Here is a 15,900-nt window from a genome sequence, read left to right as displayed (position 1 = left end):
AAATGATTGTGACCCTACAATGAAGACGTTAACTCGAAAAGGATGATTATGGATTACTTAATCAGTTCAAGACACTGAGTTCAAATCCGAGTACAAACCATAATACCTATCGCCATCAGAGAAAGGGAATACATCAACTGGAAACATGCAGTATTTCCTTCGTTCGAATAAAAGGAGGAATGTCCAGCATCCAAACCACAAAATATGACACATTTTGTGCGTGCCTGGCCAGACATGTTCCCAAACCAACTGTTTGAAAATGAATATATCCTATATTAAAGATAACACCAGCATAGAGTACTTCATTGAAGAAAACAATGGTCGTTTTTTTATTTATTAAAAACGGGTGCCCATGGCACCTCAACATATCAAAAAATACACGATAAACAAAAACCTGAAAAATAATAATCAAATAAAAAGTTTCATTTGTATTTTATACACATATGAAGGACAGATCATGAAGTCCTATTCACTTTGCCTAAAAAACTAAGTGTAGAGAGTGGAAGAGTCCCCATCCAAGCCTTAAGCCTAAGAAGTAATTGGGTCATGAGGAACGAATTTGGCAAGACCTATGTATTAGAAGGAAAGCCCAAAGGGGAAAAAACAATGAAAGAAGGGAAGTTGGATCATCCCAAGGGAAGGGAAGACCGACACGGGAAAGCAATTCCTGTGGAAAAGGTAAGAAACTAACCTACTCGAGGAATGGTGCATGGATGATCCACGTGTGGCTTCCAGAAGATGGAACCACGAGAAACTTCCAGAACACATAAGAAGATTGAAGATTTTTACCTCTGCATTAATGAGGGGGTTCTTACCTAAACTCTACCACATTAAATACATATAAGACAGTCTGAACAATACAAACACCCTCCAAAAGTCAGAACTCTAGGACAAGGGAGAAGATGAAACCGATAAAGTAAAGAAAAATATATCTAATAGTTTAGTTGGCAACAAGCCAACGGTAGAGATAAGAGCAAGAGGTATGCCTATAAAAAGGAGAAGGGAGGCAAGAAAAAGGGGGTCTGAAAAAGGAGGGAAAACAGAGAAAGAAGCCAAAAATATTTGTTGTCTAAGAGAGTAAGAGCGTGTAACACCTTGGGAATAAGAGAATTCCCTGTTGTAATATCATAGCTTGATATGAAAAATATGTCATCTAAGGAATTAATTGTTTGAGTTTTCCATTGTGGTTTTTATTTTTATTTTTTTATTGCTTATTTATAAATAGATTGTGATAGACATTGTCTCTCTCATGCGAGGAGTGGACCTCACACATGGTCCTTTTCTCACACGAGAGATGGGCCCCAAGATGGACCACGTGTGGGCCTACTTTCTCATGTGAGAGGGGGGAGCATTGCTCCTGATCCAATAAATTCCCTTTTATCTTTCCACATTCTACCTTTCCAAATCTAAATTCCACAAATGAGCTATATATATATATATATATACACACACACACAAACAAATCTCACTCACTAAGCTTAATATGGAACGTAATGGTTGTAAGAATTCTACAAGACAATACTTTCCAGAATTCTAAAAGGAAAAAAGAAAAAAAAAATTGAAAAAAGAACTTAATGATTAAAGTATTCAATTATTTCCCTAAAAAAAAGACCAAATATTCAATTAAGCAAACCCAAAAACAACCAGGAATGCCAACTTGTCTGGCGTTGATAAATGTGGGCTGGTGTACACTTAGCTGTCTCAACTTATCATAAGTATACACTTATTGGGTAGGAAAGAACAGATAGGGACTCACAGAATAAGAAGATATTAAACAACAGAAAGCTGTGCAGAGAGAATGGATAATCCACTGTCCAACATAGATTTTGAGGTGGGCTTGCATTGACTAGAATGCTCTACTGACTGTCTACACTTAGCTCTCTCAACTTGTCATTCTTTTTTCTAGCTCCCTCAACTAGTCATTCTTTTTTCTTTTTTGCTGAACAAGATTCTCAACTTGTCATTCATTTATAAGCGCAGATCAACTGGAAAGAGCCCTCGGGGGGTACAAGAGTACATGTCTAAGTTGAGATTGTGAGACAGACTTTGAAAGCCGTATTTCGTATTAACTATTAACACTTGTACACGTTTTTCACCTGGATTAGTATACTTCTATCTATTCAGTAAAAATAAAAAACTATTAATACTAATATTTTACTTTCTAATTAAGAAAATCACTGTGTGTTGCTGTCCACTGCTTCCTATTCTTTTTTTAATTTTAGCGGGGTGGGGGGTGGGGGTTGGGTTACAAGAGCACATGGCCAATTTGAGATTGTGAGTGGACTTTGAAAGCCATATTTCGTATTAACTATTAACACTTGTACACGTTGTTCAACTTGATTAGTATAATTCTATCTATTCAGAAAAATTAAAAAACTATTAATACTAATATTTTACTTTCTAATTAAGAGAATCACTGTGTGTTGCTGTCCACTGCTTCCTATTCTTTTTTTTTTTTTAATTTTAGCGGGGTGGAGGGTGGGGGTTGGGTTACAAGAGCACATGGCCAATTGTATTTCGTATTAACTATTAACACTTGTACACGTTGTTCAACTTGATTAGTATACTTCTATCTATTCAGAAAAATTAAAAAACTATTAATACTAATATTTTACTTTCTAATTAAGAGAATCACTGCTTCCATTGCTTCCTATTAAAACTATTAAAACTATTTGTACATTGAGAGGCTACGTGGCTGGACAGTATAGACTGCAGGGCTAGGCAGTCGGTGATGCAAGGCAGCCTGATGGATAATGCAGGGCTGCCTGATGGATAATGCAAGGTACTAGTGTGTTGGGCAGTGCAAGGTAGTGTGTTAGGATGAGCTGTTGTGACAGAGTGGCAAGAGAGGCTTGTAACTAAGGTGTTGTACTGTTGTGCTATTGCATTAAATGTTGTACTTAGTTAGTTAGGGTTAGTTGGTTAAGCTGTGTTGTATTATACCTAGTTAATTAGAATAGGATATAAGCCACAAATCAGATTGTAAGCATTTCATTGGAGAATAATACAGAAAATAGCTAATTCTTGAATTTGCTACTGGACGTAGATTCTCTCGAAGAATCAATCAATGGAGACCTAGTTCCCTCGAAGAACTACTAAAATGAAAATCAATAGGTTGGATTCTTATCAGGGTTGGGTTACAAGAGCACATGGCCAATTTGAGATTGTGAGAGGACTTTGAAAGCCATATTTCGTATTAACTATTAACACTTGTACACGTTGTTCAACTTAATTAGTATACTTCTATCTATTCAGTAAAATTAAAAAACTATTAATACTAATATTTACTTTCTAATTAAGGAAACCATTGTCTGCTGCTGCCCACTGTTTCCTATTCTTTTTTAAATTTTATTTTCTAACCCTTTGTGTACGTGCCGTTACCCTCTGTTTCCAACTCTTTAAAAAAAAAAAAAAAAAAAAAAAAAAAAAAAAAAAATCTAATTGAACGTGGCTGAGCCTTTGTTTCTAATTGCACAGCTGCTTTTTTTTTTTTTTTTTTTTTTTTTTTTTTAATTCGTTTTTTTCCTTCTAACTTGGGCATGATTTTTTTTTTTTTTTTTTCATGCCAATTTGTTTTAATAAACTTGCTGTGTGTTTTTTTTTTAATAGATAATTTTTTTAATAGGGCATATGAGTCAATTTATATCAATTCAATTTTCTATCCTCTCCCTTTTCTTCTCAGCCCAACTTAAAAAGTTTTCAATCCTTCCACTTTTCGACCCTCCCAATCAAATACAAATGAGAGAAGATAAAATCTTTTCTACCCTCCTACTTTTCCATCCATTTCTCATTTTCTATCCTCCCTCTTTTCTATCCTCCTAACCAAATGGACCCTTAAGGTTAAACGTATCTTAAATTTATTAATACAACTTAACTTTAATATATTTTGGATTTAGAACTTATCACACTACAAACAACATGAACTGTTTCAACTTTTTTTTTCAAGGGTTCACTAAAATTTGTCTAATAAACACTAAAGTATGACTATTACTAGATGAACAAAATTTAGCTACAAAATTGGTTGTAGTTTAAGATTACAATTTTACTCAATATCTTTTTATTATACGTGAATTTTGAGAATCTCCCATTAGATTACATCTTTTTCTTCTTATATCCTCCATACTTACAAAATTTCAAGAAAATTAAAAATCAATAGTTATGCCATCAATAAATTGTTTTAATTGTTCATTTGTATAGTTTAAGATCATGCATAAATATAAGTTTATATAGATCATATAATAAATAATACTCCCTCCGTCCCACTTTGTTTGTCCTCTATTCCATTTTGAGATGTCCCAAAATATTGTCCTGTTTCTAAAAATAAAAGTCATTAATTTACTAATGTTCCTATTATACCCCTATTAATTTACTAATTTAATTTTTTGATAAATTTATTTAAGGGCAGTTTTGGAAACTTATACATTTTTAAAAGGTAGACAAAACAATAAATGGTGTTCCCTTAAAAAGTTTGACTTTTCAAACAGGACAAACAAAGTGGGACGGAGGGAGTATCCGATTAACACAAACTTTGACATGTGAATTAAGAGTGTAAAGAACATGCAATTCAACCGTTAGATTTTCAAAATATGTAGTAATGTTTATTTTATTAAGTATGGTTGTAGTTTTAGGTTACAACAAATTTTGTAACTAAACTTTGTCCTTAATAAATTTATTAAGGACTTTTGAAATAATTAACACAACCCTTGAAAAATAATTAAAACAACCCTTGAAATAATTATATAAAAATGGTGGTTAGTTTTATTACTAAAATGTAAATCCTCTTAAATCACAACCCCTAATAAAAATACCCAAAAAAAAAATTTCAACCCTTGAAATAAATTCCAAAAAAATATTTAAAAAAACAAAAGGATATGCTATTTGATAGCCTGAAGGTGAAAAACTAAAAGCAATACCCAACCTTCCTATCAAAAAATAAGAAAACCATGCTCTCTCTCTCTCTCTCTCATATATCACCAAGGTTGTTAGAATTGGACCGAACCGGCTGGTCTGTCCTGATTAACCTTAAACTAGGTGAAAATTCAGTTTTTTGAGATTTACGATTCAACTCTCATGCCATTTTAAATACATAAAATTAGAAACCTACTGATACGTGGAACTAAAAGTAATACCCAACCTTTTTATCAAAAAATAAGAAAACCACGCTCTCTCTCTCTCTCTCTCTCTCTCTCTACTTTTAGTCTCTCATATATCACCAAGGTTGTTAGAATCGGACCAAACTGGCCGATCCATCTTGATTAACCTTGAACCAGGTGAAAATTCGGTTTTTTAATTAAGATTTACAGTTCAACTCTCATGCCATTTTAGTACAAAAAAATGCCATTTTAAATACAAAAAATTAGAAACTTGATGATACGTGGAATAAAACCTGGGATCCCCCCTTCCTTCAAGGAGTCCATATTGACACGCCAACCACTACGTTAGGCACCTTGAATACTTTTTTTTTTATGCTTTATTACTTTCTGTTAACCTTACAAAATTTATGAAAATTCATTTGAAAGTTGTTAAAATTTTTTAAGACATATTTTTGGTAAAATTTTGTTAATGTTTACCATTTTAATACCCCTATTTGTATTTTATTACGGTTTGACCTTGGTTGAACCTTGGTCCGACTTTAAAAATCTTAAACCTCTTCATTTTCTAGTTCATTGAATGGTCTGTGCCTGAAAACTATGTATATCACAAGCTCTCTTTAAGGCCTTCATTTTTCTCTAAGAAGCTCTCTTTATCACTCTCTCATTTTCATCAAATTTCACAAATCTAAGCTCGGCAATCGTGGAAATCACATAACATTCAAGCTCAAGTTCATGATTTCTTCGTCTGTGTCTCTTTGTCTCTCTCAATCTAAGCTCGGTGTTCTCTTCGTTACTTTGTCTCCCTTGGTCATGATGTGTTTTCTTTGTCTCTCAATCGCATTGATAAGAATTGGTATTGCCTAATCACAAACCCTAATTTCTTCTATGAATTTTTGCGTTTCTTTGTTTTCTTTCACTTTCTCATCGATTTTCACTGCATTTCTTTGATTTTCCTTTCCCACATTTCTCAGTAAACTCAAAAATTGAAGGTCTCCTCTCATCTTGACTCCAACACTACTAATTTCTCTAGTTTGATGACAGGAATGTTCATTGTTGATTGCGAAATTGGAAAATTCTTTGTACCTGTTGATTGTTGATTTGTACGGTTGAATATGTGCTTTGTTTTGAAGTAATTATGTAATTTGCTCTGTCAAGTTTCATTTTAATATTCATCTGAATTTCAGGAGTTTTTGTTGTGTTTGTTTATACGATTTGATTTTTCAGGAATTTCCTGTGCTTTTGGATGATTACCTATAACTTCTACTCCAATTTTTTTTTTAATATTAAATATGAAATTCAAATAATTATTTGATTATATCATCCAAACCTTCTTTAAGTCTAGGAGATTTTGTTGTGTTTGTTTATATGATTTAACATTTCGCGAATTTCCTTTGTTTTTTGAAGCACTATCTATAATTACTTATACTACAATGAAATGCTAACGAATTCTTTTAGAATAATAGTTAACAATCTATTTTATAAAAAAAAATTATAAGAAATAAAAAAAAAATTAATATTTTAATAACTTTTTCCTTTTTTTATAAAAGCAACCGTGAACATGACACATAAAAAAATATATATGAAAAGTGCCATTCACTCATTTGCGCGTTAACATGACTTAGCATCCAATAACTGGTGGTCAACAATAAATATTTAAAGAGGGGTGAAAAGAGAAAAGTCAGCGCAGGAAATTCTTTTGGTTTTTTCTTTTTTCATTCATAGAAAGTTTCTTGGACATGGTTCGTTTGTCGTGAGGATACCTTTTCAGGAAGCTTCCCACTCAACTAACATCTCTTTTCCCCAATGCGCTTATAAATATGTGTAAGCCAATGCCTTTGGATTACATCGCCAATCCTAACATAATACAAAACCAGAGCACATAGTGCATACTCAGTCATTCACTCACATATGGGTTACAGGGCCTTAGAGCTTGTAATTCAGTCAGCCCAGGGATTGAGGAACGTACATAATGCACCTCAACTCAGAAAAATGAATCCTTTCGCCCTTGTTTCCATTCGCGACAACAACAATAACCTCCATTCCTCTGAGGAACAAACACAAATTGACTCAGAAGGTAATACAAACCCCAAATGGAACTTCCACGTTACCTTCAACATCGACATCACGAAGGTCAAGGAGAACCACCTTGCTCTGGTTGTTAAGATCAAGTCACGTCGAATAACTGGTAACAGAGATGTCGGTGAAGTCCGTGTGCTGATCACTGAACTGGAAGGTTTTGGTGATGCGAACGCAGTAGCTGAAAGACATGTGAGCAAAAATGTGGTGAACTTGGATGGGACGTCCCAGCAAGGAGGAGGAACACTAAATTTTTCTTATAAGTTTGGAAATACTGTCCAGCACCCACCTGCTTCAACGGTGAATATTAGGAACTCTGCGACACCGAATGTGCAGCGGAGGCCTGGTACTGCTAGACGCTTGGTGGGTAAGTTTAAAGATGAATTAGGCGCGGGACTGGCGAGTGTGGCTGCCACGGCAGCGATAGGTGCGGTTTTCACTGGTTTTAACCCAATCGGTGTTGACCCGCCCGGTGCTGAGTCTTCTGTTGCTGACCCATCCGGTGTTGACCCACCCAATGCTGACCCGCCCGGTGCTGACTCTTCTGCTGCTGACCCATCCGGTGTTGACCCGTCCGCTGCCGAGTCTTCTGCTGCTGATCCATCCGGTGTTGACCCGTCCGATGCTGTCTCCTCTGCTGATTACACGTATGATGATGTTGATGATGATGTTGATGCTAATGACGAAGAAGCCTACTGAAGCTGGGTTTGATCAAGGAAGTCTGGGAACTGAACGGAAAATATATATTGGAAAGTGGATTATCCATTGTTATGTGATGGTTGATGTGCTATTTAATTTCGTGTTGTAATAATGACTGGTGCACAACTTTACAAGGGAACTGCAGCAGCAGTATTTAATTTCCCTTGTAAACTGTATTTTGTGTAAAAAAAGACAGTACTCTTCTTAAAATGTTTAGTAGTTAGCAAGTTATTGCAGGGTGTTCTTGGTGTAATTGACTAGTGTTATTGTGTTGTTTTGTGCTTACAGCCTTTCTAGCTATGTGTGACTTTCTTTATATAAACTATCAATTATCTTAACGTTACACTACGTGTATCAGTCTTTCTATTATTGTTTGGGGATAATTTTAGGTGTTTTGCCCACCATTTTTAATGCTAAGAAATGTACCCTTTAGTTTCATTCGGTTCAGTTGCACTAATATTCTCAAAACCAATCTTCAGAGACGTTAGTTCCATTTTCGAAAGTGTGGTTCAAAGGATTTTGCCAACCGCAAACCACTTGAAAAAATTAATGCCACACATTATCACTGAACATCAATTGGCTTTTACAAAGGATAGACTCATATCTGACAATATTCTCGTAGCTTTTGAGACTCTGCATAGCTTACAAAACTATAAGTCTCATGGGTTTATGGCAATAAAATTAGATATGAGTAAGGCTTATGACCGGATGGATTATAATTTTCTTGAACAACTTATGAGGAAATTGGGGTTTAATGAAAGATGGATACATTTGATTATGGGGTGTGTTAAAATAGTCACCTATTTGGTCCTAGTTAATGGTGAACATGTAGCATGATTCAACCTACCCGTGGGATTAGACAAGGTGACCCATTGTCCCCTTTTCTATTCTTGTTTTGCACGGAAGGGTTGAATGGACTTATCAAGAGAGCGGAAAGTAATGGTGATATTCATTGTTTTTCTCTTTGTAGGAGAGGACCTAAACTAACCCATCTGCTTTTTGCATATGACAGTCTACTTTTTTGCAGGGCAAGCATGGAAGAATGTGGAAAGGTTTTAAAATTTTTGAATATGTATGAGAAGGCTTCGGGTCAAAAGGTGAATAGGAGCAAGATATCTCTATTTTTCAACAAAAACGGCTCCACTGATGTGAAGCATGAAATCAAGGTGGCCTTGGGTGTTCCAGAAATTATGCAATATGAGAGATATTTGGGCCTCCCTTCTTTTGTGGGGAAGGGAAAGAAAGCAAGTTTTAGTTAGATAAAAGAAAGGGTGTGGACGTTGCAAAGGTGGGAAGGGAAATTACTATCTCAAGTTAGTAGGGAGGTGTTGTTAAAGGCAATCATTCAAGCCATTCCAACCTACATCATGGGGTGTTTTAAAATACCAATTGGCTTATGCAATGAAATTGAAGTGTTAATGAAGAGATTTTGGTGGGGACAACAAGGTTATAGAAGGAAAGTGCATTAGGTGAAGTGGGAAGAGATGACAAAGTCCAAGTTAGTAGGCGGAATGAGATTTAGAGACTTAGCTATGTTTAATGACTCTTTGTTAGCAAAACAAGCTTGGAGACTTTTGCTCAATAAACAATCTCTCTTCTACAATGTGTTCAAGGCAAGTTTTTTCCCCAATACTTCAATTATGGGGGCTTCAGATTCAAGAATGGGGTCCTATGCTTGGAAGAGTATTTTAGTAGGAAGGGAAGTCATAAAAAAGGGCTCAAGATGGAGTATCGGGAATGGCGAGGAAGAAAATATATGGCAGCACAAGTGGCTACCAAGAAAACACCCTCCATATCTGCCTACATGCCCAATTGAGGACTTTGAACACAACATGGTGAGCAGCCTTATTGATCTCAGCACAAGACAGTGGCACACGAACATGGTGGATGGACTGTTTGTGGAGGAAGATGCAGAGCTTATAAAAAAAATCCCACTCAGCAAGAAGGTAATAGAGGATATTCTTTATTGGCCTTTTATGAGCAATGGTAAGTACAACAGTAAATCAGGCTATAGATTCCTCAAGGAAGAAGCAGAACAGTTACACTCAACCCAAGTTCCACCGCTTTGAGACAAAAACTTGTGGAAAGCTGTTTGGGCTATGCGTGTGCCTCAAAAGATGATGAATTTTATGTGGAGTGCCTGCCATAATGCCATGCCGACGAAGCAAGCTTTGGTGAAGAGAACTATCATCAACAACCCAACATGTGACAGATGTAGACTTGCCACTGAAAGTCCTTTGCATGTGTTATGGCCTTGTTCAGAGATTGATGTTGTGTGGGCTGATCAGACCTAGTGAGATTTCAAAAATCATGTTGGTTTCAGCGACTTTAAGTAGCTGGTGTCATGGATTGTAGAAGAAGGGAAACAAATAGAGTTCTTCGCATTCATGGTCCGGGCAATCTGGAATCAGTGTAATCAGGTCCGGATCCGAGCTCCAACCATAGCGCTTCACCACATTGCTGAGGTATCACGATCATCCTTGACTGAATAGCATTCTAGGTTATTGAATACCAAGTTACAAGTTGAGCCACGCAGTCATTGTCCACAAACAAGGTGGCTGCCTCCTCTGGGGAACTTGGTTAAGATAAATTTCGACGGTGCAGTGTTCTCAAAGGAAAATATTTCAAGGATTGGCGTGGTGGTCAGAGATGAAAATGGGTTGGTTTTAGGCTCCTGTACTAAGCGCTTGTCCCAAGCTTGCAGTGCAGTGGAGATCGAAGCAATGATAGCAACTACAGCCCTAGTGTTCGCAAGTGAGTTGGGCGTTAGACAAGCTATCCTTGAGAGGGACTCTTTGTCCCAGGCCTCTTACTGGAAGATGTAAGAATGTTCTCACAAAGATTTGACACAATGCTTTACTCTTATACAAAAAGAGGAGGCAATTCCATAGCACATAGTCTGGCTCGACATGCTATTAGCATACCAGATTTTTTAGTATGGATGAAGGATATTCTACCACACATTCAGAATTTTGTACAAGCTGATTTGGCTTCATTTAGTTAATAAAGTTCATGTCTTTCATTCTCAAAATAAATAAATAAATGAAAACTTTTTTCTTTTTTTTTTTTTTCTTTTTTTTTTTTAGTGAAGAGGACATAATAAATAAAAGGCAAAAAGAGAACCATTAACCATAAAATAAATAAACAGAAATTGAAATAAAATAGAAATGAAATCTGAAAAGAAAAAATGGAAGAGAGTTAGTGCGAGACTATGAGAAGACTTGCTGACTAATGACGTCTTTTGGAAGGTGGCTAGAAAGTAGAATGTTGGAAAAATAATGCAATTGAAAAGTGCTAGAGTAGAATCTTTGAATGAAACAATGACACATGGGGGCCAGTCAGGTTTATTTGGGGACCGCTTTTACAAAAGTTTTTTACTACTTTTTAAATTGGGAATGTCCTTTTATTTTAAATATATAATGGCAAATGGTAGTGAGTTTTTATATCCAACTTTTATTAAGTAAGTCACGTAGCAATCTCTCATTAAAATAAAAAGATATTACAGTTAAAAAATAATAGAAGTAAGCCAAACCTTTTTTTTTGGGGGGGACAATAATGTTTTTTGGAATTGCTTGCTCACTCCCAAGTGCAGGAGATTGTAGCAATATAATTCTCAAAGTACCGAGGTCGAACCACAAGGAGCAGGATAAATTCAAAGACAATATAATTAAACAACAATTTGGGTGAAGAAGAAAAGTACTTTTGCTTGGTGATTGTTTACAAGAGTAATAATAAAAACTAATTTAAATCAATAATGTAAATATCAGGGCATCGGGGTGTTTTTCTATATCGATATAAAATTCTTTGTGATCTAAGAAATTATATATTTTATAATTGATTGTTCTTATACAATTAAATACTTATGATGTGTTTGATCTGAGACAATTCAAGAATGCATGATAACCTAGATTAATAATGCGGTTAGAGAAGTTTTCAGAAAAACTCATTCACTTTAAAACCTAATTTCTATTTGAAACTATTAGAAATTCATCTAAACAATAAGAAAAACATTATTGAACTTATTGAAAGCATGGAGGAACTAATACATCCAAAGAAATCTAATTGAACAATCAAATATGTTGTCGATAAAATCCTAGAAAGAATTACATTGAATATTCATACCGTATAAAAGAAACATAACCCCTAGCCCTAGCAAAGAGTTTAGGCTACCATAAGAGAAAGGAAAATACAAGGTTTCCTCTCCAAAATTCGTTCTACACAGCCTCCCTTCAAAACCCTAACATCAAAGTGTCCAATGAAAATAAAACTTTTACTATTTTAATTTTCGTCCAGGATTTTGGCAGTAACTTATGAGTTAATTTCGGCCTTCAAAAATTAAAAATTTTGAAAAGCTCAAAACTGAAAGTTGTAGATATTTAAGTCACGGTTTCAACCCATCTGGCCTTGTGTCAATTGGATTTTTTAGGAGAGAGATACGCCCAAAATACTGATCAGTGCTCAAATATGATTTTTCCTTTTCAGATTCTGCCTCTTTGATTTTTTTTTTTTTTCTTTATTTGAAACTTCCAAACATAATAGACGACCCAAGCACTCCAACTGCACCTCCTTTGACATTTAAGCATGGTCCTGTAACTCCTCTTTAATTCTAGTTTGGCCTTCATTCTCTCACAGACTCTTATAAACTCATCTGTTTCACATGATTTCCTAAAAGTTGAAAATTACACACAATGAATGACATCTTATTGAAGAAATTATGTAAAGATAAATAATAGGGACTAATTCAAATCATGGCTTAATTATACAAATTAAGCATAGTAATAAGGAGATAACGCCCACATAAATATATAACAAGTATACATTTTAAGGCGTTATTACACCCCCTCAAACTTAAATCTTGCTAGTCCCTAGCAATCCACAATGCACCCATGTCTACTGAAAGTGAAACATTAAAACTAAAATACAAGCCACTTTCATAGGCTATACAACTACACTTCCCATGTGTAGCAAGCCTTTGAACCCCTAGGTCACCCTAGTGGATGAGTTTACTCTCGTGAGGGTTTGGAGTGACTCTACCCATAAAAGACAAAGGTTTCCTAAAAATTCCTGCAACAAATGTTAGTTTTCTTTTATCATTATATCATACAAATGAACTTTCAATTCCAAGTTGAGACACTATTCATCATATTAAAGAGTTTTCACTGGCTTCACTTTTGTAATGCGCATAGCCCATCCAATCGAACCGGCTTTTCCAAACATGCATAGACCAAGAATAATCTAAATTAGAGCCTCTACTCCAAAACCTCTCTTATGTCATCAACACTCTGAAAGAACACACATAGAAGTAATGGCTTTCTCTCTCTCTCTCTCTCTCTCTCTCTCTCTCTCTCTCTCCAAATCACATGTGAACAAAAAGGAAAGAAGAAGTTTTAAGAATATCACATGTGTATACAAAAACAGCCACTAAAACAATGGAAAAAGATCTCTTGGAAAGGATATTGAATTCCTAGAAACATGAGGTTAATACCATTCTGATCCCTAGTTTTCATCCCAAACACATACCAGCCATGCACCTTTAGGATTAAGTAGGACATTAAGCTCAGTGGTAGTATAATCTTATGGCTAGGTAAAGGCAAAAATGCTCTCTTTGGAATATGAGGTATATGAATTAAATGTAGAAAATTCAAACCAAACCCAGCTCATAGTAGTCACAACCAACTTGAATCAATATAACCTTTACTTATCCATAAAACCCTTCTGAAATACATGAAAGACATGTAAGACACCAATGATTTATATGTATGTCTTCTCTTTCTTTTCTTTTTTCTTCTTCTTTTTATTTTATTTTATATTATTATTTTATTTTTTTGGAAGAAAAGAGAGACAATGGTGGTATCTAAATGCTTCAATAGCTCAAAACTTGAACCCCCAAGAGAAAACCCATAAATAAAAATGTTTTTTGGTTTTCTCATGGCTCAAATGATGGTGACAATGGTTAATGTCAAGATAGGCTGAATATTTGTTTAGTTGGTGACAAAAGATTGATGGCCTTTGGCTCTTATCTCCTAAAATTCCACATAAACCAACATGCCTAAGGACAAAAATAAGTAGGATCATGGTATATCTCCCCATAATGTTTCCAGTAGTCAACCAAAAAATATAGAGATCTTTTACAAAAATTAAAGCATATGAGAGAAATTTAAGAGTTCAAACAAAGATATACTCTCAAAAAAAAAAAAAAAAAAAAAAAAAGAAAAAAAAAAAAGAAAAAGAAGTAAGACTCAAGAACTCTCTATATGGGTTGAGTTTCAGCTTATATTTGGCTTGTTCATGATCCATGCATATCCAACATCCTACCGTTTGCTAACCCGACTATTGTGCTCAAAAGTTTCGAATTGTGCTCTTCATGAAAGAGTTTTAATATAGCAATTAGTATAACCAACTCAACATTATTCATTCCATCACATGATATAAAAATAAAGCTTATAACTCTTTTGCATTCAAATTCATGGGTGTTTTTTTTTTTTTTTTTTTTTTTTGATGAATTGAAAACTTGCAACCAAAAAGAAAGAAAGAATATATATATATATATATATATATATATATATCTCATGCAAGGTGCAGCAAAATGTGTAGACCTCTCCCCCCAACTAAAATATTGCATTGTCCTTAATGTATCAAAGCCAAAATAAATTCAAGTATAAAGGGAAGAAGTTACCTTAAGCATTTAATTTTTTTTTTTTTTTTTTTTTTGAAATTTCTTTCACACCTACAAATGTTAGCTCACAAAATAATAATAATAATAATAATAATAATAATAATAATAACAAAAAAAGGCAAAAAGAAAAAAAAAAGAGTAAATTAAAACAAATATGGTACAACTTCATAAGGCACTTTCAGAGTTCAAGTAGCATTCCAGTAGGCAGGGATCTCCAGTGACATAGTCTCCTCCTCTAGTATAACTCCCCCTAAGAATGGTTTTAACCTTTGTCCATTTACTTTCAAAATCCTACCATCCCTAGGGTTCTCAACTACTACAGCTCCATGGTTAAACACTCCCCTTAAAATGAAAGGGCCATCCCATCTAGGTTTTAACTTATCTGGGCCTAAATATGCATATTTAAGACCATCGGGCAGCGGCTTAAGCTCCAACTGTGGTGCCTCTTCACTTGAATGCACGAGCTTTTTTTCATTTTCTAGTAGCTCCTCAAAGCAAGGCTTCCATCCTTTATTAATTGCCATCTTCTGTTGTTCTTCCAAAACCTGTGAGGAATCCAACAAAGAAAAATTTTCAGATACATGAATATCACATTCTAAATCATAAGAACCAACAGAATTATTCAGAAGAGTTTCAAGAGGATCAGAATTTTTTTTTTTTTTTTTATTAAACTCTTCTTGAACCACCACCCCAATGAGGTTCACATAAGCACAGTCATCATCCTAATATGGTTGTTTAGCCATATAAAATAATTTTAGCTCCAAAGTCATGGAACCAAAAGTGAGTTGCATTCTTCCATTCTTACAATTAATTAAAGTATTAGCTATGGCAAGAAAAGTTCTACCCAAAATAATTGGTGTATGAACACTAGGATGTAAAACAGGTTGGTAATCTAGAACAATAAAATCAACTGGATAATAAAATTGTTCAATTTTCACTAACACATCCTCAACAATCCCTCTCAGCTCCCTTACAGAGCAGTCAGCCAATTGTAAAGTTATTGAAGTAGGTTTTAACTCACCAAGTCCAAGTTTTTGATATACACTGAAAGGGATCAAATTAACACTTGCCCCAAGATCTAGTAATGCATGCTCCATGATGTAATCTCCAACAGTACAAGAGATTGTTGGACAACTTGGATCCTTATACTTTGGTGGGGTCTTATGTGGATAACTGCACTTACCTGTTTTGTTAGGAATGCAGTCTTCTTCACATGATGATTTCTCTTGATGGTGCATAGGTCCTTAATTAGCTTGGCATATGTAGGCACTTGCTTGATAACATGCAATAATGGTAAATTTCTCTTGACTTGATGCAAATGCTCTAATATCTCAGATGCCAGTGTCCAATTTCCTA

At 34.8% G+C, this 15,900-nt stretch overlaps 1 protein-coding gene across 1 annotated transcript; it reads left to right on the top strand.

Moving 5' to 3' along the window:
* Positions 1 to 7,001: 7,001 nt before the first annotated feature.
* LOC126719208 (protein SRC2-like) lies at positions 7,002 to 7,868 on the top strand. The gene has a single exon (XM_050421788.1). It carries the CDS (start codon positions 7,002 to 7,004, stop codon positions 7,866 to 7,868), a length of 867 nt encoding a protein of 288 aa, XP_050277745.1.
* The last annotated feature ends 8,032 nt before the right edge of the window (positions 7,869 to 15,900 follow it).

The sequence above is a fragment of the Quercus robur genome, chromosome 3, assembly GCF_932294415.1.
Source record: "Quercus robur chromosome 3, dhQueRobu3.1, whole genome shotgun sequence".
Classification (NCBI taxonomy): Eukaryota; Viridiplantae; Streptophyta; class Magnoliopsida; order Fagales; family Fagaceae; genus Quercus; species Quercus robur.
The sequence above is the reverse complement of the archived record's forward strand: the minus strand, read 5'-3'. Positions and strand labels throughout refer to the sequence as shown.